A 25,517-nucleotide genomic window follows, 5' to 3' on the forward strand; every position below is an offset into this window, starting at 1 on the left:
GAAAGCAAAAAAAGTATAAATGTTTGAAAAAGAATCAAAACTTATCAGTCGTAATAGAGCTTTGAAAAGAAAGAAACGGTATCAAAGTGTGGCTGTTGGTTCAGGAATTGTAAATTCTATTATTAATAAATTACCATTTGAATTGCACATTCCTGGATATCGGTTTTGTGGTCCAGGAACCACTTACTTACTTTAAAAACGACTAGAGCGAGGAGATCGTGGTATTAACAAATTAGACGAAGCTTGCAGAGAACACGATATTGCTTATAACGAGCATCAAGATTTAGAAAACAGACATAAAGCTGACCGCATTCTACTCGAGCGAGCAAAAGAAAGAAGACTTGCTGCTGACGCTTCTTTTGGCGAGAAAGCTGCTGCTTTAGGTGTTTCAACAGCAATGAGTGCCAAATTAAAACTTGGAATAGAATGTTCTAATAATACTAAAATGAATGAAATACAAAAACGCCGACGACGAAGATCACGAATTGGTAAAGTGAAAAAATCAGGAAAAGGACTAATTAAATTTAGTGATTTAATAGGCAAAGCGAAAAACACTTTAAATTGTGGAAAATTTGATAATATGAACAGTGCTATAGGTGCAGCAATAAAAGCTGTAAAACAACTTCGAGGCAAAAAAAGTACATCCAAAGAGAGTGATCCCGGTACCGAGGACTGGTGGTGCACTGCCTCTTTTACCAATTTTTGCTGTTTTGGGGGTTCTAGGTTCTTTGGGTGGTGGTGCCGCAGCCGTTGCCAGAGCCGTCAACCAAGCGAAGGTTGCTAATGAGCAACTTAAAGAAAGTAAACGTCACAATCAGGCAATGGAAGCTGTTGCCATAGGAAAGAACAAAGATGGAAATGGACTTTATTTGAAACCATATAAAACAGGTCTCGGTCTTTTTTAGATCATTCAAAATTTCCAAAAAAATACCGATAAAGCTTCCCAAACGTCCTCTTACCGATATAGATCTATGTAAGTATTGTAAAATGTTAAAAATTCGGAATTTTAGAGGTATTTTTATGAGAGATTTGTTACCTAAAGGTGTACGAATCAATGAATGTGGAATACTAAATTTAGATGATGATAGTGGTAGTGGTACAAACGTGGACGTGGAGCTATCTATTTTGATAGTTATGGTAATCTTCAACCACCTAAAGAATTGGTTAAATATTTAGAAAGCAATGGATCATGTAAAATCTTATACAATCATGAGCAAATTCAAAAATATGGTACGGTTAATTGTGGACATTTATGTCTTCAATTCTTGTACAATAACAACAACTACAAATGCAAGTAAAAGAAGAGAGATTCTCGTATTACATTCGTTCTCATATTGCTCTGCAAGGTGAAACGTTATATAGCAACTTGCTATATAATCTAAAACCTTGCAACGCTCACAACGACCTTTCAAAAAATGTGCATATCAATGTAACAAACAGTCGTTGTAAAAGGAGTATTTAAAGACGTAAAATTATCAGAGGCACTCAGTGATAGTATTCATTTCCTTGTGGTAAGCAAGGTTGTTTAATACGTGTTACCTCTACTAACCTATATACCAATGAGATAAAATGTCAATGACATTTACTTTAACTGGAAACAGTTCAGTTTTAATGTCTGAGTATAGTCCATCAATAACGTTAGAAAATGATAGCAGTTATGTGATTGGATTAACTAACCTAGAAACTTATAATTCATTTCCGAATATTGATTACACAAATAATAAGTTCTTTTATATAAGTGAAGATAATGAAGAGGTATGTATAGAAATACCTGAAGGATCTTATGAAATTACTGATATTAATACATATCTTAATAAAGAAATTGTTAAAAAATATTATCATATCCAACAACAAGATGAAGAAAAAAAGAGTAAGAATGATGTTAATCCTATAATACTTGTTAGTAAAGATACTACAGAACTAGTTGATGATGCAAATAATAACAACATTCATGAAGGGAGGACACCTATTTTATCAATAAAATCAAACCCAAATACGTTAAAAGTAGAAATTAAATCAACCATAACAATTGATTTCACTAAAGAAAATACCATAGCTAGTAWATTAGGCTTTACATCAATTATGTTAAAACCTAATATAAAACATATTTCTCCTTTACCTGCTAAAATTCATAAAGTAAACGCTTTATGCGTACATTGCAATCTAGTATCATCTTCATATAGAAATGGAAAAGCAGTACATGTTTTACATGAGTTTTTCCCAACTGTAGCTCCCGGATATCGAATTGTAGAAGCGCCAACTAATGTTATCTATTTACCAATTAATCGAAATGAAATTCCTTTATTGGTTTTTAAAATAACGGATCAAGATGGAAATGTAGTCAATTTTCGTGGTGAAGCCATCACGGTAAGGTTGCATCTTAAAAAGCTCCTCTCATCATAAAACAAAAAATTATGGGATTAGTTTTTGATTCCTACCGTAAACGGTTTAATATCAATCAAAATTATATAAATACGTCAACAAACATTAAATTAGTCGACATCGTAGACTAAAACGATTAACATCGAAAAACAGGAACTTTCTTAAATCTCTCGGTTTAAGTGTATTAGTGTAAACTTCTCGTACGTGTGTGTGCGTGTATTTAAATAAGTATCCATAATGAACTTTGAAATATTAAATGTAAATGAAAAAGCTGTTTTTGATACATCAATAAGTTATGCTGAAAAACGTACGCATCAACCATAAATATTACATCAGGATCTAAAAATAATGGTGATGTCATGAACTAAAAATAGCGATGAAATCAGGGGATTCCCAATATTTGTCGTAGGGGATTTACCCTGTTGTAATATGAAACGAAAAAAAATATTCACATTTTTGGTATCGGATTACATTTTTTGCAAGATCAGCATTTTTTTTGTATCGAATTACATTTTTTGCTTGATCAGCAAAATTTTTGCATAATCAGCATTTTTGGGTATCGGATTACATTTTTTGCAAGATCAGCAAAATTTTTGCATAATCAGCATTTGTGGGTATCGGATTACATTTTTTGCTGCCATCAGCAAAAAATCTGCAAAATCAGCATTATTTTTTTTTTGGTGCGAAATCAGCAAAATTTTTGCAAGATCAGCACATTTTCCCACAAATTTCCCCACTCTGATTTACCCCCAAGATGGTGGATATGTTTTCTTTAAGATCTTATAAAAGCTTTAACGGCACTCAAAGTTATCATTTTATGAAGAAAGTCAGTTGGGTGAAGTGAACAATATAGTGAATAAAAATGGAAAAACTACGTACCTCAGCAAATAAAGTAAGTTTTATATTGATTTTAATTATTTTAAAAAAAATATCTATCAGAAAATATAATATATTTATCATTTTTTACTTGAGTTTAATATTTTTTTATATTTCTTACAGATAAAGAGACACTTTCGTTCTCATCTTTCGCTGAAGAAYCCTCCACAACCACAAGAAAATGTAAGTTTTTAAATTAGTTTTGGTTAATTTTGAAAAATATAATATAATATGAACATTTTATTTTTGTAATATAATTTTTCTTTTAACTTTAATGAATATTTTTTTTAATTTTTTTTTTTTTTTGCAGATCGTTATTGATCTCTTAACACCTGCCCCCGAAAAGACRCCAGCGGGTCAAAAAGAATTTGAAGAGATGCTATTGGGGGTAGGTGAAGATTTCACCATTTTGGGTGAGTGGGAAGAAATATTGGCAAATGTTGAGGAACAACCGAAAATTATAGTGCATCAGGATAAGGTTATCAAACCAGCTCCTGCTCCTGCTCTTGCTCCTGCGCCTGCTCCTGCTCCTGCTCCTGGGCAATCGACTAAGGGCCTAGGAGCAGGAAGAAAAAACCTCAACCTCATTAGGGTTGAGGTGGATGAGGAGGAGGAGACTGAAGAAGAACAACCCACTCAACCCGAAATGGAGTTTATGCAATTGGTTGAGGAGGAAGACTTTCGGGTGGAGCTTCGGGGAATTAAAAGAAAGTTAGAAGAAAAAGTCGAACGACTTAAACATCACCGAAGCTTCGCCCAAAAAATTCTGCAAAATTTGAATACAGAGGAAGAGGAGGTGATGGCTCGGATGAACCGAGAATTGTCTCAAATTAAAAAGAGGCGTCAAGCCATCAACTCTATCATCGAGAAACAGGTGGAAGAGGAACGAATCGGTGAAACCTTGATAAATAACATTAATTTTTAATTTTTTTATTGTAGGTAGTTAGTGTTTAGTGATAGTTAGTGTTTAATTTTTATTTTAGTGTTTATTTTTTATTTTTTATATTGTTAATTTTTTCTTTTATTTTATTTTAGTGTTAATTTATTCTTTTATAAATTTTAAGTTTTATAATAAATAGTGTTTACTAGTATATCTACCTTTTATTTTCCCATCAGAGGTTCATTGACTGAAAAGTGATATAGTTGAGAGGTAATCGAAACTCAGATCGTTGCATTCAGAAGCGTTTACAAACAGAGCCATTGTAGACATTTAAAAATAAAAAACCTCTACGTTACGCTTTAGTTGCTAGTTGTTCGTCATCATGCGAGTAATAAAACAAAAAATTAAACTTCCAATAAATATCAGTGATTTTGATATTTCTATGAACCAAAATCGAAGACATGGTGATTTATTACCTTCATCCATTCGATGTTTAATTGTAGGTCCAAGCAATTGTGGTAAAACTAACCTAATTATTAATCTTATTGAACAGATGAATAGTCTCAGATTTGAAAATTTATACATTTATTCAAAATCTTTATATCAACCCAAGTATCAGTATTTGGAAAAGCTTGTAAAACCCATAAAAGGTTTGAGCTATTTTGCATTCAGTGGTTTAGAAAACAATCTTCCGCAGCCGCATGAAGCAAAACCAAATTCTATATTTATATTTGATGATGTAGCCTGTGATAAACATTATGAAAGCATATTTTACTATGGGGCGACATAAAGATATTGATTCGTTTTACTTATGTCAAACTTATTCACATGTACCGAAGCATCTAATTCGTGATAATGCTAATTTAATCGTTCTTTTCAAGCAAGATAACCTAAACTTACGACATGTATATGATGATCATGTAAATACTGATGTATCATTCCATAGATTCAAAGAAATGTGTTCAATGTGTTGGAAGAATAATTATGGATTTTTAGGGATAGATAAAGATAGCGATATTAATAATGGAAGATACAGAATAGGATTTGATTTGTTTATTGATCCTCAAAACAAATAAAAGCTCAATACACGGTTTTACTACATTTTAGTTATAATTTGACGTTCTTATTGTAAAGTCATCATCTACACAATATCTTTTAGTGTGTGCATTTAGTAGGTAATTTATAAATAATATGAATACAGAGGCATTGCAAAATACAATCGAATTAAAAAAAAATACAAAAACGAAAACAGCTTCAACATAAATTAACCTTAGTTAAAACGAATGAGCTGAATCAACAACGTAATTTTTTACCGATTACAACCGAACTTAAAACAATTGCAAAGAAATTACATGTAGATGGAGTAAAAGAAAATTATAATTTAAAAACAGAAAGTTATTCTAAAGCGAAATTCTACCCTTTCATTGATATAAATGATTCTTTGCCATTTGCAATTGCAGAAGGTAAAGTTTCGAACCAGCAACATCAGCAAACATCAACACTCGAAAACAGTGATTTTGAAAATGTTTTTAATATGAATAATAAATCTGAAATTAGTAATCAGAAACAAGATACTGAATTGCAAGAACATTACATTGAAGATGTAAAGAAAATGCTCAATTCGACAATAGGTGCGGTGTAAGATATGATAAGCGTCAGGATAAGCTTTTTGTTGGATCAGAGCAAGTGAATTTTAAAGATGCAAATATTACTATAAAGAATAAAGTGTATGAAGCTACACCTGGATTATATGAATTGTTATTTAGAAAATATCCCAATAAGATATATACTGATAAGGACTTAAATAACTATAGTGATATATTACATAGAACTCACGCATATAAGAGAAACTTTAATCCGCAAGATCGAAATGTTGCTTCAAGATCTAAAAAATATAAACAAATTATTGCTCCATTATTACGTAAAAGCTATCATCATTCTCAACTTCAACGCTGAAAACGGGTCGAGGTATGTTTAAAGAAGTAAATAGAAATAAAATAGATTATGTGCATTGGGATGATCCTAATGAACTTGTTGAACGACTTCGTTTGTTAATAGCATCTCAAGCAGCTGGTCATACAAATCACTCAAATGAAATTGTTTCTATAATTGAGGAATTACGTGAATTCAATATTATAGCTTAATAAAACTTGTGATTCAAATTATAACATGTTTAGTTGTTAATGTACAATACGTGCAGCTGGTGCATATTGATTGATAAGCTTGGTAGTGTTTAAGAAATGAAACGTATGCAACGAGTATCTTATCAGCTTAAAGAATCTACAATTAAAAGTGATGTTGTCAATGAATTACACAAGCCTGCAAGACGTAATTTTAATAGACGTAGAGTCATAATAAAAGGTATTAATGACCTTTATCAAGCTGATCTTGTGGAAGTGATTCCTTTTGCTAATGAAAATCAAGGTTTCAAATACATACTTGTTGTTATTAATTGTTTTTCAAAATATGTATTCTGTGAAAAGGTAAAATCTAAAAATGCAACTGATGTTACTCGAGCAATGAAAAACATTTTGGAAAAATTATCAACACCACCAAAAAATTTAGAAACTGATCATGGAAAAGAATTTTATAATGCAGATTTTCAAAATTTAATGAAACAGTATGGAATTCATCACTACAGTGTTTTTAGTTCTAAAAAAGCCTCTATTGTTGAAAGAGTTAACCGTACTTTAAAAAATATAATGTGGAAACGATTCAGTCTTCAAGGTCATTACAAGTGGGTGCATCTATTAGATGATGTTGTAAAATTGTACAATAACACATTCCATCGCACCATTCAAATGAAACCTTCAGAAGTAAACGAGAACAATGAAAAAAAAGTTTTAAATCAAGCATTCATTCATATAAAATTAGCTCACAAAAAAATAAATTTAAAATTGGTGAACACGTAAGAATTAGTAAGTTTAGGAATGCTTTTGATAAAGGATATACTCCCAATTGGTCAAATGAAATTTTCATAATTAAGGAAATTAAATTAACCAATCCAACAACACATTTGTTGTGTGATGAGAAGGGGGAAGATATATCAGGAGGATTTTATGAAATGGAGCTTCAGAAAGTAAAACATCCCAATGTCTACTTGATTGAAAAAGTTATTAAGAAACGTGGTAATAAGTTTTATGTGAAGTGGTTAGGTTTTAGCGATAAACACAATAGTTGGATTGAAAAGAATAGTATTGCTTAAAACAACATGCATTTGTATGTGTGTGATATTCAAGGGTTTTGTATACCAGAATTTGTTGTTAAAGAATTAACTATAATGGATGCTCAATCAATTCAACATCATCTCTTTAAACCTTCGAAACCATATGAAGACATAGATTTATTTTATAGAAAACAGGTGAAATATCTGGAAAGATATCATCATTTACTAGGTTACAACGAAGGACTCGAAGAACAGAAGAATGTTGCGACAATTATTAGAAAATTTCTTCATTTAAATGAATTTAAAAACAGTGAAACTGATATCATCATCTACGTGAAGGGTCACGTAAAAGAAGATTTCCTACGAGAAATTTTACCCGACTCATGTGTACGAATAGTCAACTTAGAAAAAATCAACGAATCGCCCAAATTGTGTAAAACAAGAAGAAGATGTGGATTTCATATTGTAGATAATTATGATTTTATGTGTTCATTAAATAATGCTAAGTGTATTTATGAATGGTTATGTAAAAAACTTATTCCTCAATAATAAATTCTTTTAAAACATTTAATGACTTTTATTTYTTTAATCAGATTTCTCTCTTCTCTTTAAAACGTTCAGACATAACGTCAGCATTCTTGTTAATGCAGGTGTATCCAACACGTTGAGATTTGCGTGATAAGTCTGATTGCAAACTCCTACACAGTGCGGATATGAGTAAATACATAGTAGACACGTATAGTTTTGTTTATGGTTAGGGATTGAGATAGGTTAAGGAAAACGCATACATAAAAGTAAAAATTTATTTGAAATACATTGTTACATACGTGAGACAATGTTATACATTTATTAACAATTATTATAAATACATACAATAGTGCAAAACTATTCACATAAATTTATATGAAAAAAATTATTCTTCAATAAATTCAATTTTTGTTGTATTTCCAATTGCTCCTCTACTAATCATGAATAACTTTGCACCATTTTTAATTTTCGCATTTAAATCAGCAATTTCTGCATCAGCGAGACGTTCAATGAACCGATGCGGTAATATAGTAGTAGAAAACTCATCACAATCCACCATAACTTTCAGTCCATAAATTGTTGAAATTTTTCTAAATGAATTCACACTAAACTTTTCATCAACTTTAATACTTTTTATGCTAACAAATGATCCCATTTATAAATCTTTGTTCAAATTTTTAAATGCTGCACTGTTCATCTTGAATATTTACGTTTTTCTTGCACAATCACAAAATAGTAAATTTATATTATAACATTTAATTCGTACTGATGTGAATAGTACCGTAAATGAAGTAAAACTGAATTAAATATTAAGCGTGTTTCCTCGTTTATATAGAATAAATGTAGGGAAGCTAAGAGGTGAGGGGTACGGGGTTATTTTACTTAGAAATGTCATGATCTCAAAATAACTACAACGTCATCAGTCTAAAAATAGCTGTGATTCATCGAGTGGTGACTCATTGATCTAAAAATAGCATTCACAGTAGGGGAATCACATAATTTTCAATGTGGGATTCCCCAAAGTGACGCATGCGCAGACAAATTCAATGGGGATTCACATAATTTTCAATGTGGGATTCCCCAAAGTGACGCATGCGCAGACAAATTCAATGCATGACATCATGATCCAAAAATAGCACACAATTCTCAGAATTTGGAGTGGGGGATTCCCGGAATCCAGGAGTGGGATCCGGATTCCCGGAACCAGGATCCAGGAGTGGGGGTCTAAATTCCCGGAAATGGCGCATGCGCAGATGAAGTGATTTAGAATCGGCACAGCTTAACTACTATTGTTGCCAAATGCTCGTATGAAAACTTGGCAGCCAACAAACATCGAAGAAATAAAAAAAAATCTTAGGAATTATATTGTGGATAGGACTATGTAAATATCTAAAAATTCGAGATTATTGGTCCAAAAATGCTTTGTGTGATAACATAATAAAATATATTTTGTCTCGTAACCGATTTGAATTGTTGATGAGGATGTGGCATTTTTGCAATAACCAAGATCAGAGACCTGTTGACAACAGATTATATAAAATTTCCCGCTTGTAAATCATCTTGTAAATAAATATCAATATGCAATTATACCAGGGAGTAAAATACGCATTGACGAGACATTAGTACCTTTTCGTGGAAGGTTGCTATTCAAGCAGTTTACACAAAATAAAAGACACAAGTTTGGCATTAAATTGTACAAACTGTGTGAAGGGAGGTTACACCTACAATTTGAAAGTCTACTGTGGAAAAGATAAGTCATTAACGGCTTCAACCAAAACTGTGTTAGAACTTTACAGTTCTCTCCTGAATTCTGGTAGAATAATCTATACAGATAATTACTATACCAGCATTGAGCTTGCACACGAATTATTGAAGCGTAAAACATATTTAGTTGGAACGTTGAGATCAAATCGTAAAGGCAATCCCCCCGAAGTAATAAAAAAACATCTAAAAAAGGCAGGGGAAGTTAGCATGCAATGTAATACAGGAAGCGAGACGTTTTAGTCATCAGTACTAAACATGACGATAGTAGAGAAAAAGTCACAAGAAGAGGCGAAGAAGGTTTTGAAAAACCACAGATAATTGTCGAGTATAATAAATCAAAATCGTTAATCGACATTTCGGATCAACTAAAATCTTATTCAGCCTACTTACGCAAGGGTGTCAAGCGGTACCGTAAACTAGCCATCGAATTGCTGACTGGTACAACCCTGATAAATGCTTACAGAATTCATCAATATGTCACTAAACAACATATGTCTGTTATAAATTTCAAAGAAGAGATAGGGTTCAAATTATTGCAAGTAAACAATAAAAACGCAGAAGAATTTGACAGGAATCATGAAATAGTACAAGGTGACAAGAGGAGGCGTTGTAAATGGTGTTACGATAAACTATCGAACGAATACGAATCGAAACTTGCAAGAAGTAAAGCTACACAAACGACTTACATGTGTTCAGAGTGCAATAAAAATTACTGTATACCATGCTTTTTCAAAGTTCACAAGTATAACAAAAAATAATTTTAATTTTTTTTTTCAGTAAACCACAGTTGTACCAAAAAATTTAATTTAATTTCTTTTTTCTAATTATTTATTCACTTTACAATGTTTTAACAATATTTGTTTAGTTTTATATCACGTTATTGAAAGAATAAAGACTAAATTTTGAATAATATCTCATTTTGTATTTAAGCTACTTATTACCACCTACAGGTTCGAAAAAAACGTAATTCTTCTTGACCATCAACATTTTCTGGCGTGCTGGGCCACCAAGCATCAAGTAGTGGTGCACTTACACGCTAAGTATGCATTAGGTAGGTTACACACAGCCGAAAGTAAAATATGAGTTGTGCATCATATCTGATTCACTGGCCCATTTGACAACTACCATCGTGCATCATTTTCAATGCACATGGCGCTTAACGTGTTATTCCTATTAAAACAGCTGTAATAAGCAATTGCGTTTAGTCTGTGCAACTAGTAAATATACACGCTTTTACGAAAAGATGGCAACACCCTGGACCAAGAGTACTTCAATATAAAGAGTGTGCACTCATGTCGGCACATTTGATCTTTTTGTTCCAGTTCTTGTGACTTTGAGCGTTCTGTCCCTTTAAATCGGGCGAGACTTCTGGCGCCAAACTCAAATGTCCGTGTGATTTTGCTTAAATATTCACCCTTCAAACTAATTTTTCAATTCGTAATTCCCTTTAATATTAGTACTAATATCTTTATAGTCTGCGCGTTACATGAAATAGTTATTTATTCTAGGAGTTTGAGTGTAAACTGGACGTATTATTTAACCGAGTGGATTTGTAAACCATGAGTGCAACGAGTAGTTTATCATCCACGAGTAATCAATGAATTTTTCTTCACTGGTACATTTCCTGAATCATTAAAAACATCAAAGATTATACCAACCTACAAGAACAAAGGTTCGAAAAATGATGTTAAATGTTATAGATCAATAACCGTTCAGAATCAATTTCACAAAATTTTTGAATCAGCATTTTCAAAACGTCTAACTAAATTTTTAGAGTATTCCAATTTGATTTCCTCGAGCCAGAATGGTTTTAGGAAAGGACGTTCTACTATGACGACAATAAATGAAGTAGTAAGATCAATATATCAATCTCTAAATAACTAAGAGCAACCTGTGGGCCTTTTCTATGATCTTTCTCGGGCTTTTGATTCAGTAAATCATAGCATACTTTTACAAAAACTGAATGATAATGGAGTATGTGGTATTCCAAATAATTGGATAAAAACATTTTTATGTAATAGAAAACAGGTAGTAACAATAAATAACCATATTTCTAGTCCTACCCTCAAGGGTCTGTTTTAGGACCAATTGTTTTTATAATATTTATTAATAGTTTACCTTCATCCGTAACAACATTATCATCAGAAAAAATTCTCATTTATGCCGACGATACTAATGCTTTAATCACCAATAAAGTTTTTGAAAAAACTATCAAAAGTGCAAAAAATATCTCTGCAAATATAAATAACTGGTGCGTCACAAATTGTCTCATAGTCAACGTAAATAAAACATACATGGTTACATTTTTGCCAACTAACTTGTTAAGTTATGTCAAATATCTATTCAACATGTAGCAGAAATAATTTTTTTTGTTTATCCACAATCACTCTATAAAGAAACTTTATTCCACACTTTAGATGCGTATAAAGTACCACTTTATCCACTAGTGGAATAAAGTAACTTTAATTCACTGTTAGTAACCAGCGCACCGCGTAACAGCTTACTACGTGTAACCGAAAGCACATATGGCGTGACGTTTAAATGTCAGTTTAATTTTTAATTAAGTTTGGAATAATTTGGGCCTGTGATTGTGGATAAAACGTTATATTGCAGTCGTGTGTTAGTCGCGTTTTATCCACTTAAGAAAATTAACCATTCTTGCGTGGATAAAACGCTATCTAACACACTCTTACAAAAAAAAACTATTATTCGATAACTATTATTCATTACTAAAACCTCTATTATAGACATCTTATGGAGAGAGACAAGAGAAGAAGAAGAAGAATGAATACGATAAGGAGGGTGAAGGTGTCAACCGGGATCATGACAAAGAAAAGAATCGAATCCTTTGTGACAGACTTAAGAAAAATTGCTCAAAACTGCAAAACTGGGCCTAGCACGTGCAGTGGAAATTTGCAAAGCAGCCAAAGAATGCAATAACATTCTGGAGACTTATAATGAATTTAAAAATATTGACACTGTTGTGGGAGCAGTTGCAGTGCGGAAAATCCCATGGTAATACAACGAGTTTCAATGGAAGACAACGACAACAATCCTGGCGAGAAAGAGGCAGCGCTTTGCGGGAACAGCAAGTGGCCAACCCTAAGCTTTTCAAAAGAAATTACTACAGCAGCTAGTCGATTTCCAAAGAGAGTTTAAGCACTCAAGAATCTTATAAGATACGAATTATCTGATGATAGCGAAGATAATGAAGCCGTAGAGGAGCATGAAACTGCAATTGATCACAAGAAGTTGTCGATGAATTGCAGCAAATTGGAATTCCAGATGATGTAGAAGTTGTAACACCCGCACCCGACCGTCAAACAGTCCGTTTTCGTACAAAAAAAATATGTTTAAAAAATAATACTCTGCAATATTTACAAGAAAGAAAGAAACAAGAACATCAATTAAAACAACGCGAGTAGCAATAGAAGAAAGAAAGCTTTCATTAGAAGAAAGGAAAATGATTTTGGAGGAAGGCGATTTGAATGTAAGAAAGAACAACGGGCAGAAAGATTGAAAGTTGAAATTTTTTTATGTTCTTTCAATATCCTAAAGCATCAATTTTTGATTTTTTTTAATCCAGAAAAGCAACTTCACTTATCACTTTCCCGAAGCCCCATTCTACAGACCGCCTTACACGTTTCATTGATTGAATTATTGAAATTTTCTTGTTCTGGGGTTAGAATTCTTCGTGTGTATGGACGAAGAATTAAATCCTTCCGAGGATATACGCTGTCCCCATAGATTTTAAATCGTTGTCCGTTTGTAAAAATGGCTAATTTGGCATTACAATCCTGATTCTCTAAATATGCCTGCATCATTTTCCGGTACATATCCATGCAAATTTAATATAATTCTATCCGGACACAACAAAGATTGATATTTGACGCAGTGTTGCCTTTGTGACCTGAGTAATATTCTTCCTGATTTCAGTTGGTTTGCATATAGGTCTAGCGGTACCATCTAGAAGTACCCAACAATTCGCTAAAGCCGCGCCTTTTTTAAATACAGAGTGATTCACATAAGTTTACGACCCTGACGAACTTTAAATGCAACACATTATACATTATTCATCTATAACTTGATACCCTTAGTTATGTTTAATTAGCATGAAATCCGGACACCCCTAACATCAATGACAATTGACAACTCCTTTTTGTAACATTTCAAAAAATTTTGTTGATTAAGAATGTATTCTAATGACGAAAGGGTCGACATGATATTGATTTATGTATAGTGAGTGAGTGTGAAGAATGCAGTAGCAGCCGAAAATTTATACCGGCGCGGCGGCGGCGGCGTTATCCGACAGATAAAATTTTTAGACAACTGGAAGTTGAACTACGCCTAAATTGGCCAAAACAAAAACGCCATAGACGTCGGACCGCAACGAATCCTGATAACGAAATAACAGTTATCAAAACTGTGGACAATAACCCACATGTTAGCCAGAGGCAAATTTCCAGAGAAATTTGGATTAGCCAGTCGTCGGTAGTGAAACACATGGCCACTACGTAGTATCGATTGTTGTCCCTCAGACTACTTTTTATGGGGAGCCCTCAAGAACAAAGTTTACGAAACTCCGTTTGCAGATATGAAAACTCTGAAAAATATAATTCGTACAGCATGCCGAGAAGTTACACCAGACATTTTAGTGAGAGTTCGATAGTCTTTTGTGACGCGCATTCAAGCATGTTTACAAAATAATGAACATCAGTTTGAAAATTTGTTGCATTAATTTCTCTAGTTCTTGTTTAGTTTTTTGAGTTATTTTACTGTTTTTTACTATTTCACACATTTCACTGATTCTTTACTAAAATAAAAGTGTGTTGTTACACCATTGTAGTCATTTATTTATTGATTGGCGTTATTAGAATTTTATGAGAGATGTCCAAATCTCAAAAAAGTTTATAATTATTAGTCTTTTTGTATCAAGTTATAATTGTTTTTTGTTATGATAATTTTTACTCTTTGCATTATTTCTATTTTTGTAAAGTATTACTGGTTGCATTTAAAGTTCGTCAGGGTCGTAAAGTTATGTGAATCACCCTGTATAGCGTTAGCGTAATACCTGTATAGCTTACCTTGTTTTCAGTTAACCAAAGTATCAAGCGTAAATCATTTATCAAAAAAGATTTGTTTTCAAATGTTAAATTCATTTCTTTGGAACATATTGCAGATATATACGGCCCCGATAAGCCAAATATTCTTTCTAGGTCTATCAGCCTGTTAGGATAAGCAAGTCGCCTTAAAAGAATACACAGACCTTCTGTTCCAGAGGTTTTATACCTTGTTTAAGTTTCAATATTAAATGGTATACTTAATACATTGCGAAGCCGATCTTGCAGTCTAAATCTTTAAAAAAATATTGAATACAAAATGTACTAAATTAAAATATTTATTAATACCTAAAGTGACCTTCTGTTCCAGAGGTTTTATACCTTGTTTAAGTTTCAATATTAAATGGTATACTTAATACATTGCGAAGCCGATCTTGTAGTCTAAATCTTTAAAAAAATATTGAATACAAAATGTACTAAATTAAAATATTAATATCTTTCAACATAGCCAGCCATGACATTAAACAGAAATCGTTTGTTACTGTCACTGTTATTTATCGAAAATAATGGAAGAAGACATTTAGTGCACGCCGCCTGAAATTCAGAAGAAGTCGTTAGAGACGTCTTTCGAAATTCTACCACAAAAATCATTCAAAAAATACAATCGCCGGTATGACATATTCATAGAGTGGTGCCCATGCTATGGTTTCTTAGATTGGTGAATTCAGTCTATCTATTTAATGTAGCGTCCAAACACCAGAGGCGTTCGCATCAAAATTTTAAAATTTTAGCGGTTGMCTGTGACACCTCTGATAGAAAAAATTAAATTTTGACGGTGACATCGTTCAAAGTGCTTATGTGTAGTTACGATTTTTAGATTTTTATTCAGTTATTGTGTACAGATGTGTGGCTGTGTGTACAAGTAAAGGAAGTTTTACTAACAATTTGTGAATTTTGTTGATGAAAATGTGGACATTGATGGGAAAAATATGAAGATTTGTTCCGGCCGACACCCTTTTGTGACAAGAACTCAACAACTCAGACTGTTTATGCTTCCTTCTCGAACATAATTGTTCTAATATAATCCATATAAGTATGAAACCACCTATGTTAACTAATTTGATTCAATATCTTTAATAAATCACTTTAAAAGAATAAACTTATATTTTCTTTGTTTAATCTTTAATAAGATATCAGTAGCACTTATCTCCCTGTACTAAATACTCAATTAACATTATTTTTACCATTTAAAAAAGGCACATTTTGTTGTATAGTTCAGCGTCCAAACTACAGAGGCGCTGCTGAATACGAGTTCAAAAGGTTGTACATGAGTACGCCATCTATAGACCCTATATAAGTATTCATCTATGCTGGTGCCAAAAACATGGAATTAAAAATTATAGCGAAAACGTTTTACTGGCATATTTTTCCGATTTATCGAAAAAGTATTCCCCTTCTTCGATGTGGTCGTATTATTCTATGGTGAAAGCAACCCTTTTAGCAAAAAATGACATTGACATTGGTAAATATAAAAACTTACGGCCTTTTTAAAGCAAAAAGGAAGAAATCATGTTCCAAAAAAGTCCAAAACGCTTTCACAAGAAGAAATGCTCAAATTTTTACTAAATGCACCGGATGAAATCTACTTGATTATATATATATATAATACATAATAATAAAATGTGATAAATTATAATATCTCAATTTTTTTTAATCATAAAATTTTGTGGTTGGCGATAAAATTTTGTATGCACCACGTCAGTAAAGTGTCTTTATCGAACTCGTCTGTTACTCACCTCGCTCGCTTCGCTGCTCACTCGGCTCATAATCTCAGACTCGTTCGATAAAGAATCACTTTACTGACTTGGTACATAAATAACTATATTAATACCTAAAGTGGGCAGTAAATTCTTCTGGTGATATTTAGTCTTGAATAAGTGTTTGACCTTCTGCTAACACTCTGACGCTCACTGAGAATATTTTGTAGAATTCCGTTTTCAATTTCATCATCGTTAAAGTCTCCTAAAGAAAGTAAACTCAGTAGATCATCCATTTAAATTTAACTTTTAAATTGGACACTATGATTTGACAGTATAGTAGGTTCGGTAACCTATAATAACAATAATAAATAAATTAACGTTAACGCTTTATTAATGCAAACGGTTTGCAAAAAGACTTCATAAAGAAGTTCCGACATTTGTTCTACGATAATTATATGACGTTGTCGTTAAGGGTAACGGATAAAACTAAACGATTTGCTAAAACTCTCTAATAATTTTGCTAACAATCTCCTCGTTAGTGACAAGGCAAAGTTTAGCAATAACGAAGGAGTAAATAGACATAATTGTCATTATCACGCCACAGAAAATACACAATGAATCAGGAAATCACATTTTCAGAATGTTCTGTAAATGTGCGTTGTGGATTATTGGATAACAGAGTTATTGGGCTCTATTTTTGAGCACAAACTTTAAAGAATTACATTTTTTTTTGAAAACATAGTCACGTTTGTCTTTGGAACCAGAGAAGTCAGAGACGATTTTTACGGATTTATAACTATAATCAGGTACAGTTAAATCGTTTTGCTAAGACCTACTAAAAATTTTATTACTTTTAAGTTAAATGCGGTATTGTTGAGAGTAAACCAGAGGGTAAACATTTTGTTGTTATTTGATGTAATTGTTATTGAAGTCAAGTAATTTTTTTAAGAAATTTGAAAAGGCCAGGGTTAATGACAAGTTCGTATTAAAATGGGGCAAGTAATCTGGGAATTTTAGGAAAAACAAACACTTTTAAGCAGGTAATTTTGCAAAACTTTAAAACTTTCTTTTCATTTTGTTTTGAACTTTCGTGAGTGACTATTCATTTTCTTCTGAGCCTCCGTAAGTGATTGTCGCTTTGCAAAATTTTTTGAAATATTTGAAATGGCTATGTGGGGTCTCGTCGATTTTGACAACATCAAGTCATTAGAATTGGTGAAAAAAAAATGAGGACATTGTAATAATAGTTCCGTATCAGATGAAGAAGGCCTCTCTAATCGAAAAGGTTATACTTATGTGGCCATATATTTATTTCAATTGTTTTTTCTATATTTGTAATAAAATTAACAGTAATTTATTGTTATTATTATTATATCTTATGACAATGTGGTAAGGTAACTGATAAGAAAGGGCGCCGTAATAGTATATTATGATACGAGTTTTATAAGAAGCATTTTGTCGCACGCACTTGTTTAGGACACGACGAGCGTAGCGAGGAGTGTCATAAAGCAGTAAGTGCGACAAAATGCCTTATAAACGAGATATCAAACAGTATTTTTTCTACTTTGCACTTTTTTAAACAAAAAAAATTAAAATTTTGGAATGTAGGGGATTTTGCGACATTGCGCGGTGGCTAGGTGGCTATAGGTGGCTATGAAATAAATTAATTTGAAACGTAAAAATGAATTCCGATGGTTTCGAAGACGTTTAGCAATGTACGGCTCTAGAAATACGGATCTTGGCGGCAAATACGATGAACAATTTACTCCCTGTGAGATCACGCCAAAATTGTTCAGTTGTGACGACAAAACCCCAAGTAGCAGTAAGCACCTTTTATTTTACTTTGTCCCATGACCTAAAGGTATGCGTAAGCACTACTATAATCATAATGTTAATTCTGAATATTTTTTGTGATGATTAATTAAACCAAACAGTAAAAATTTCGTATTTGAATAATTTCATTCGCGTTAGGCCGATTGACACTGACATGACAGTTCGATAGAGAAACGGTAAGGTCGCCAACATTATAGGACTAAATTTCCCTCTTTTTAGTATAATTTTTATAGTACTGTTTTTGCTCATTACGAAACCCAAAACAGTTTCGTAATGGACCTTAGTACGAACGCAAAGTAGAAAAAATTAATTACAAAACTGATCTATCATTTTATTACATAGAAGAGGAGCTAATAAGGCAAGTTCATGCATATTTTGCCGATCAACAACATTTCACCATTGACGACCTTCATCGGTTTGTTAAAAACAATTGCGACTACACTGCCAGTAAGTCTAAATTACATAAAATTATTAAATCTATGGACTATAAATAAAATAAAAATAACAAAAAAAATTTAATCCAAACAACCACACAAAATTGCTAAAAGAATTAAATTTTTGCGGAAGTATTTACAATATCTCCAATCCGGTAATTATATATTTGTATTCTTGGACGAGATCTGGATTTACGAAAACGAAAGTCCAGTAAAAAACCTGGGTTAATAAATCGGATCCATTACGCGTTCCGCAACAACTCAGAAAACAATTTAAATTTTTTATTTTTATAGCAAATTTTGCAACGTAAGCAGACTTTACTTGTCAAGGTATTCATGCAAAAAGCAATATGCTTGGATACCGTTTAATTGTTACTATGACAAAGCCTAATTTGTTAATAAATCTTATTGAGATCTTTAATAATGGATGATATTAATTACGACGAATTGGTAAATCAGCTTGAAATGTTTTTTAAGTGCAATAAAAATAGAGCGGAAGCTGAAAGACAGTATAGAGAAAAATACTCAAATAGAGTTCACCCGAATCGTTGAAAATTTAGTCGATTTGAAAAACCACTGAGACGAATAGATTCGCTTCTTAAAAATAAAAAAACCTGTGGTTCTTTGTGAAAAACAAGAAAATAGAAACCTGAATGTTCTGTTATCAGTCGAAGAAAATCCAAGAAAACTCGCTCATCAACTGGCAAATTATATTTGTCAAACCAACAATTTAACTGTATACAATAAGCATTTTTTTTTATTCACACCTTTCCTTTAAAATGAAAAATCGGGCTACGCGACCAATTTCCTTATAAAATTCTAGATTTAAGATGTTACTTGATAGCATTGTGTTACGCAAAATATAATAAATAATGGTTTACAGTATTTTTCATGTCAATTATTATTGTTTGGAGGAAAAAAACATAGGTGTTCCATATGAAAAACTAAATTTGGTAGCATTTCCGGCAACACCGGATGTGCTAAAAAAAATTGATACATTTATTAAGAAAGCCAAGAATTTACGTTTAACGTGGTAATTTCCATTAAAAGATAAAACAGACTTTGCTTTATTTAGTATTTTTTGTCTCTCAAAATATTTTCCTATTTTGTATCCCAAAACTTGCCTTCGTTACTTTTCTTTTTTGCTTTCACTCCTATTTTACAAACTGATCCAAATCAAATCAGTCACGACCTTTTGCAATAGCCCAATACATTTTTAACAATAATTTATTTTATTTCGTTCCTTAACACGTTAAGCGCCGCCGTACTAAAAAAAAGGTTCTTTTGGGCCCTGCCATTATTTACTCTGAAGTCACTTTAAATTGCATTAAATTATCGTAACAAATAAACAAAACATATCTAGATTTTATTTGGAGGATGTAATTTAACTGTATCCGTTAGGATACAGATGGCCGATAAGACAAAAGTAAATCTGTTCAAAGTCAAAACGTGCATTTATTTATTTATACTCAAGTATTGGCTGACCTCAGGTGATGCAGCATCGTTTTGTACATTATGTCTTATGAAGATGTTTTTTCCGACGAAGACGCATCGGATTCATTTAGTAGTTCAGAATATAAAGAAGAGTCTGAATCAGAGACTGAAGAATCAGATTTCTCCCCTCCGAGAAAAGTCAGAAAAACTTTTATTCTTGACAATTCAAAAAAACCTTCGACTTCACGTCAAGATAAAGAAATTTTTTCTCCAATTTCAAATCAACATAATACCCAAACTTTACCTGCTACCAATATTGACAATACGATAGAAGAAGTAATTTCTAACTTTAAAGATAGTGATAGTGAAAGCGATGATGAAGTTGACAATGAAAATCTTGTGTGGGGTCCAGTGGATATCAATAAACTAAAACAATTCGATTTTACTGAAGAAAATTCGGGTATTAATCCAGAAATTTTAGAAAATTACGCAACTAAGAACAACCTTTTGCCTAATGCACGTATAAAAAAATGGCATGATACAAATAGCAACGAAATGAAACAATTTATCGGTATTACCTTATGGATGGATCTTGTACGACTTCCACAGTTACGAGATTATTGGTCACAAAGGAACATATACACCAACAAAGTAAAAACAACTAACTATGTCTCGAAATCGATTTGAATTACTTGTTAGAACTTGGCATTTTTGCGACAATGCATCCGCACCTACTAATGACAGACTGTACAAAATTACGCTTTTGATAAAATCCTTAGTGAAAACATTTCAATATGCCGTTACGCCTACCGCAGAAATTTGTATAGACGAAACGTTGGTGCCATTTAGAGGAAAACTAAGCTACAGGCAGTATATACCTAGCAAACGGCACAAATTTGGAATAAAGCTTTATAAACTTTGTTTGTCAGGAGGTTACACATACAGGGTTATTCACGGGAGGGTTATTTCTGAAAAAAAAAAATTGCCGCAACCAACAATACCAATATCACTAACTGCTAAATTAAATATGTTATTTTTTTTAAATTACAAATCAAAGTAAGTTGGATAGATTTGCCAGAAATGTCAGATTGGCAGGTAACCTATATTTAATCAAAATTCAACAAATAAATTAACAAGTTAAGTTAATGTAAAAGATGTTTGAGGTGTCTACCATCGACTTCAAAACATGCGCCTAGTCGGTTGCTAAACGATAGCAAAACATGTCGCCTTGTTTGAGAGATGATTTTCTTGCTTTAATGTCAAAGAGATAAGACTAATAACAGCTATTGTGGATTCAGTTATAATTATTTTCAAAATTTGAAATCAAAAAATTCTTGCAATATGTATAACGGGTCGCGGCAAAAACAAATTCAGAAATAACCCTCTCGTGACTAACCCTGTACAATGTTGAAGTTTACTGTGGAAAAGACAAATCCGATAACCGAAATATTTCCGGAGCCACTAAAACTGTGTTGTCACTAATGCACAACTTATGTCATAAAGGTAGAATTCTTTACACAGATAATTTCTACACCAGTGTATCATTAGCACATGAACTTTTAAAGCGGCGTACACATCTGGTGGGAACGTTGCGTTCAAACCGAAAATATAAAACGAAAAATGTAACGCAAAAGAAGTTGAAAAAAGGAGAAGTATTTAGTGCGCAAAGCGATACAGATTGCATTCATTTGTATGGCAGATTCTTTTCTTTGTATTGAAGGAATTTTTGAATTAATAGCCCAACCCAATGAAATAGCAGGAGAATGCAAGTTAACAAATAATGCAGGTGTATATTTATTTGAATCAATATGTTATGAGTTTAATGGGAAAGAAATTGAGAAAGTGCGAGATCCTGGGACTTTATCATCAATTCGAGGATATATTTGTTATAACGAAGATGAATGTAAAGGTTTGGTGTTGGCAGGATGGAACCCATCTGGAAATTCTATACTAACAATGGATAATAATAATAAAAACTTTTGGTTTAGAATACCATTAAGTTTTTGTTTGGAATTTTTCGTGATTATAAACACGTCATGATTGGACGTCATAAGATAAGACTCGTTCGTAGTCGTAGTGATAACAACTGTTATGTGGTTACGAATGGAGATAAGAAAGCAGCTGTAAAAATTAAAAACATTAATTTAAAAGTAAAACATATTTTTCCAAATGATAAACTGAAACTTCAATTACTTCAACAGATGAAATCAGATAAATCCATAAGTATTGGTTTTCGTAAATGGGAATTGTTTGAATTACCTGCATTAAGTACAGGTACTAACAAAGAAGTTTGGAGTATTAAAACATCGACAAATATCGAAAGCCCTAGATATGTTATTTTGGCTTTCCAAACAGACATTAAAGATAATGAAAAAAAGGATAACTCAAAATTTAACCATATTAACTTGAGAAATTATCGTGTTTGGTTGGGTTCACAGATGTACCCACATGAAGCATATAATCTTAATTTTGAGCAAAATCAATATCTTGATGCATATCAAGCATATGTTGACCTTTCTAAAATCTTAAGCCAACATAATCTTTCTAATGTTATAAATAGTTATACAGTATTTGCAAGTAGAGCATTATTTATTACCGATTGTTCAAAACATGATGAGTTACTTAAATCATCAACAATCGACGTTAAAATTGAATTTGAAAGTAATGAAAATTTTCCCGAAAAAACTCGTGCTATTTGTATAATTGTTCAAGATAAAGTTATTGATTATACACCTTTAAGTGGACTTGTTAGAGAGATAATTTAAAAAAATAAACGTTTTATCTTTCTAACGACCATCGACATCCGTTTAAATAGGTTATCTCCAAAACAAACTCTGCATTATTATTATTATTTTTTTTATTACATATCTATTTTTACTTTATATTAGTTGTTCACTTGATTAATAAGTTATTTAGTTATGTGGATTACTCAAAAAAAAATCTTATTGTTAATGTAGGTAAATTATTATTTAGATATTAAACTATTATATAAAAGTTTCAAATTAGTGTAGTGAATAGTAGGAATATTTTTTTTATTAAATACAGTTACTAGTCTTCAATTCAAATTAGTCTGTATACATCCTCATACGCAAGAGGTTGTGTATTAATTAGGTGATTCTATAATTTTAACTATTAATTATGTTGTTTTTTAGATTATTCACATTTATTGTTTTATCGTTGAAGTGAATAGTCATACATTCATYTTTAAGTGCGATCAGTGTTGCAAAGAATTCACGCGAAAATACAGCTTAAATAGACATTTGCTTCATTCATGTAGTGGATTGTCTACAACTGAATTACACCCTGAAGTAGAAGCTATTAYTATAAAAAAAAGTACTCATAGTAAGGAATCACACACTGATCTTACTCTTTTAACAATTRCAAACGAAACGGAAGTTAAATTTGTTATCAGTATTGTTAGAAAAGTGTAAGGATCCGGATGATGGATGACAGATTACCAACGCCGTTTAATTTAAAATCTGCTGTACAAAGATTGCAACAATTATTAGAAGATGTTATTTTTGATATTAGTCACTCCTATGTATATACTGCTGATGATATCGGATTTGGAGAAGATTTACAGCAACGGTATCAGAAAGGAATCACCGCTTGTAAACGTTTTCTAACAAACAATATTGATATTAACACGTTATGCCAATTATTAGAAGAATGTGGAATSGATGGATTTATAGAAGAGTTGATACCATATCTACCACAAGAGTTGAAAGAGAAATTTGGTGTTAATAATACACAATATGATTTAAATGTAGTTTAAATTAAATAAATTATTAAATAAAAATATATGTATTATTTCTCAAATTGCGTTTTTATTGCAAGCGGAAATTACATCATCCTTTATAGATATACAAATTCCTTATCTATCACCAAAAAAAAATCCTCTGATTAGTTAAACCGCAAACTTTAGTATTACATTAGTCATTAGTTAGTCAGTCTGCTATCTAACGTCGTGCTAACAAGTCGTGTGTGCTTCGCGGTCTTTTATTTCAAAGATTTCAAAAAACTATGGAGCTTTCTCTGGATACCCTAAATAAAATTGCTGCTTGCGAGTATCCCCCTGAATATCAGTTTATACATCCTACTGATTTGGAAGTTGGTAAACCTTACAAAATCATCAATATTTCTCAATCGCATACGAAGAATGGATTATTGTCTGTCGCACATTTAGAAGGGATGGGTAAATTATTTTTACCACAACGTTTGACACCTATCCTTACTCAAGACATCATTAGTTCATTATTAGATGGGGAAGGAACTACATTAATTTATAAAGGTCTAAAAAACCTTTCTCCTAATGATTTTACCGCACATATTTATGATTTTAAACGTATTACTCCTAATGAAAGGAATAATAAGTAGGTATGTGTTTTTTCTTTATTGTAATATTTTTCTCAAAATTTTCTTTTTTTCAGATTAACTCAGATCTAACTTGAAGGACTTTCCATTTCTTTCAATTTTCTTTTAATTATAGTTCTACTATAATGTATTATTGAATATAATAATTGATTTTTTGAATGTAATACTAATACTACAATACCTAAGTTTTAAAAATAAATGTTTTATGTATATAAAATGTATTATTTTTTTTCCTGCATTCATACATGATTCATTCATAAGAAAAAAGAAATTCCCGCTATTTGAATTTATCGCTCATTGACCCATTTTATGAAATTTTTACCGCTATTTTTTGAAATTTTGTATTTTTCGAATTTTTCTCGCTACTTTTGAAATTTTTGAATTTGCCGCCATCTAGAAATTTTGCCGCCATTTTGTAAATTTGAATTTTCCGCCATTTTGATTTTTTTGCCGCCATTTTGAAAATTTGAATTTCCCACCATTTTTGAAAGTTTGTCACCATATTGAAAATTTGAATTTCCCGCCATTATACTTCTAATATTACTAGGCAACCAACATTACACACCTCATAGTCACGTGACATTGGTAGTGGGGGAAACGAATGACCTTGAACGCTAATTTGAACCTTCATAAGAAAATACATGGGATTTTGGGCTAGCACGCCCATAGCTTATCTACTTACAGCTCTAAAATGGAAGGAGAAACGGGTCGTTCTTGTACTTTCCACAAAACATGACACTTCCATGAAAACTGTGACAAGACGAGGAGAAAACATTGAAAAACCAGCAATTATTGTAGATTACAATAATTCAAAATCTTTTATCGACTTGTCCGACCAACTGAAGGCGTATGCAACTTGCTTGCGGAAAGGAGACAAGTGGTACCGAAAGTTGGCAGTAGAGCTTCTTACCGGAAGAAAATGTCTGTTATAAAGTTCAAGGAACTAGTAGTGGCAAAATTTTTAGGTGTGAGTGCTTCAAAGTCATTGAATCAAGTAGCAAATATTGACGACGTTCACGTATTAGA

At 32.0% G+C, this 25,517-nt stretch overlaps 2 protein-coding genes across 2 annotated transcripts; both read left to right on the top strand.

Moving 5' to 3' along the window:
* The first annotated feature begins 3,112 nt into the window (after positions 1-3,112).
* LOC123009103 (rRNA-processing protein CGR1-like) lies at positions 3,113-4,183 on the top strand. Its single transcript, XM_044405228.1, has 2 exons — positions 3,113-3,441; positions 3,569-4,183. Exon 2 carries the CDS (start codon positions 3,635-3,637, stop codon positions 4,181-4,183), a length of 549 nt encoding a protein of 182 aa, XP_044261163.1. The 5' UTR covers positions 3,113-3,441; positions 3,569-3,634.
* A 19,899-nt stretch (positions 4,184-24,082) lies between these two features.
* LOC123008972 lies at positions 24,083-24,697 on the top strand. Its single transcript, XM_044405055.1, has 2 exons — positions 24,083-24,490; positions 24,548-24,697. Exons 1-2 carry the CDS (start codon positions 24,141-24,143, stop codon positions 24,561-24,563), a joined length of 366 nt encoding a protein of 121 aa, XP_044260990.1. The 5' UTR covers positions 24,083-24,140; the 3' UTR covers positions 24,564-24,697.
* The last annotated feature ends 820 nt before the right edge of the window (positions 24,698-25,517 follow it).

The sequence above is a fragment of the Tribolium madens genome, unplaced genomic scaffold, assembly GCF_015345945.1.
Source record: "Tribolium madens isolate multiple individuals breed KSU strain unplaced genomic scaffold, Tmad_KSU_1.1 Scaffold_71;HRSCAF=194;Tcas5.2_LG6, whole genome shotgun sequence".
In the NCBI taxonomy this organism is placed as follows: domain Eukaryota; kingdom Metazoa; phylum Arthropoda; class Insecta; order Coleoptera; family Tenebrionidae; genus Tribolium; species Tribolium madens.

What these genes read in the sequence shown, in the direction of transcription:
- LOC123009103 (XM_044405228.1), top strand. Translation starts at nt 3,635, where the DNA reads ATGCTATTGGGGGTAGGTGAAGATTTCACCATTTTGGGTGAGTGGGAA.
- LOC123008972 (XM_044405055.1), top strand. Translation starts at nt 24,141, where the DNA reads ATGGAGCTTTCTCTGGATACCCTAAATAAAATTGCTGCTTGCGAGTAT.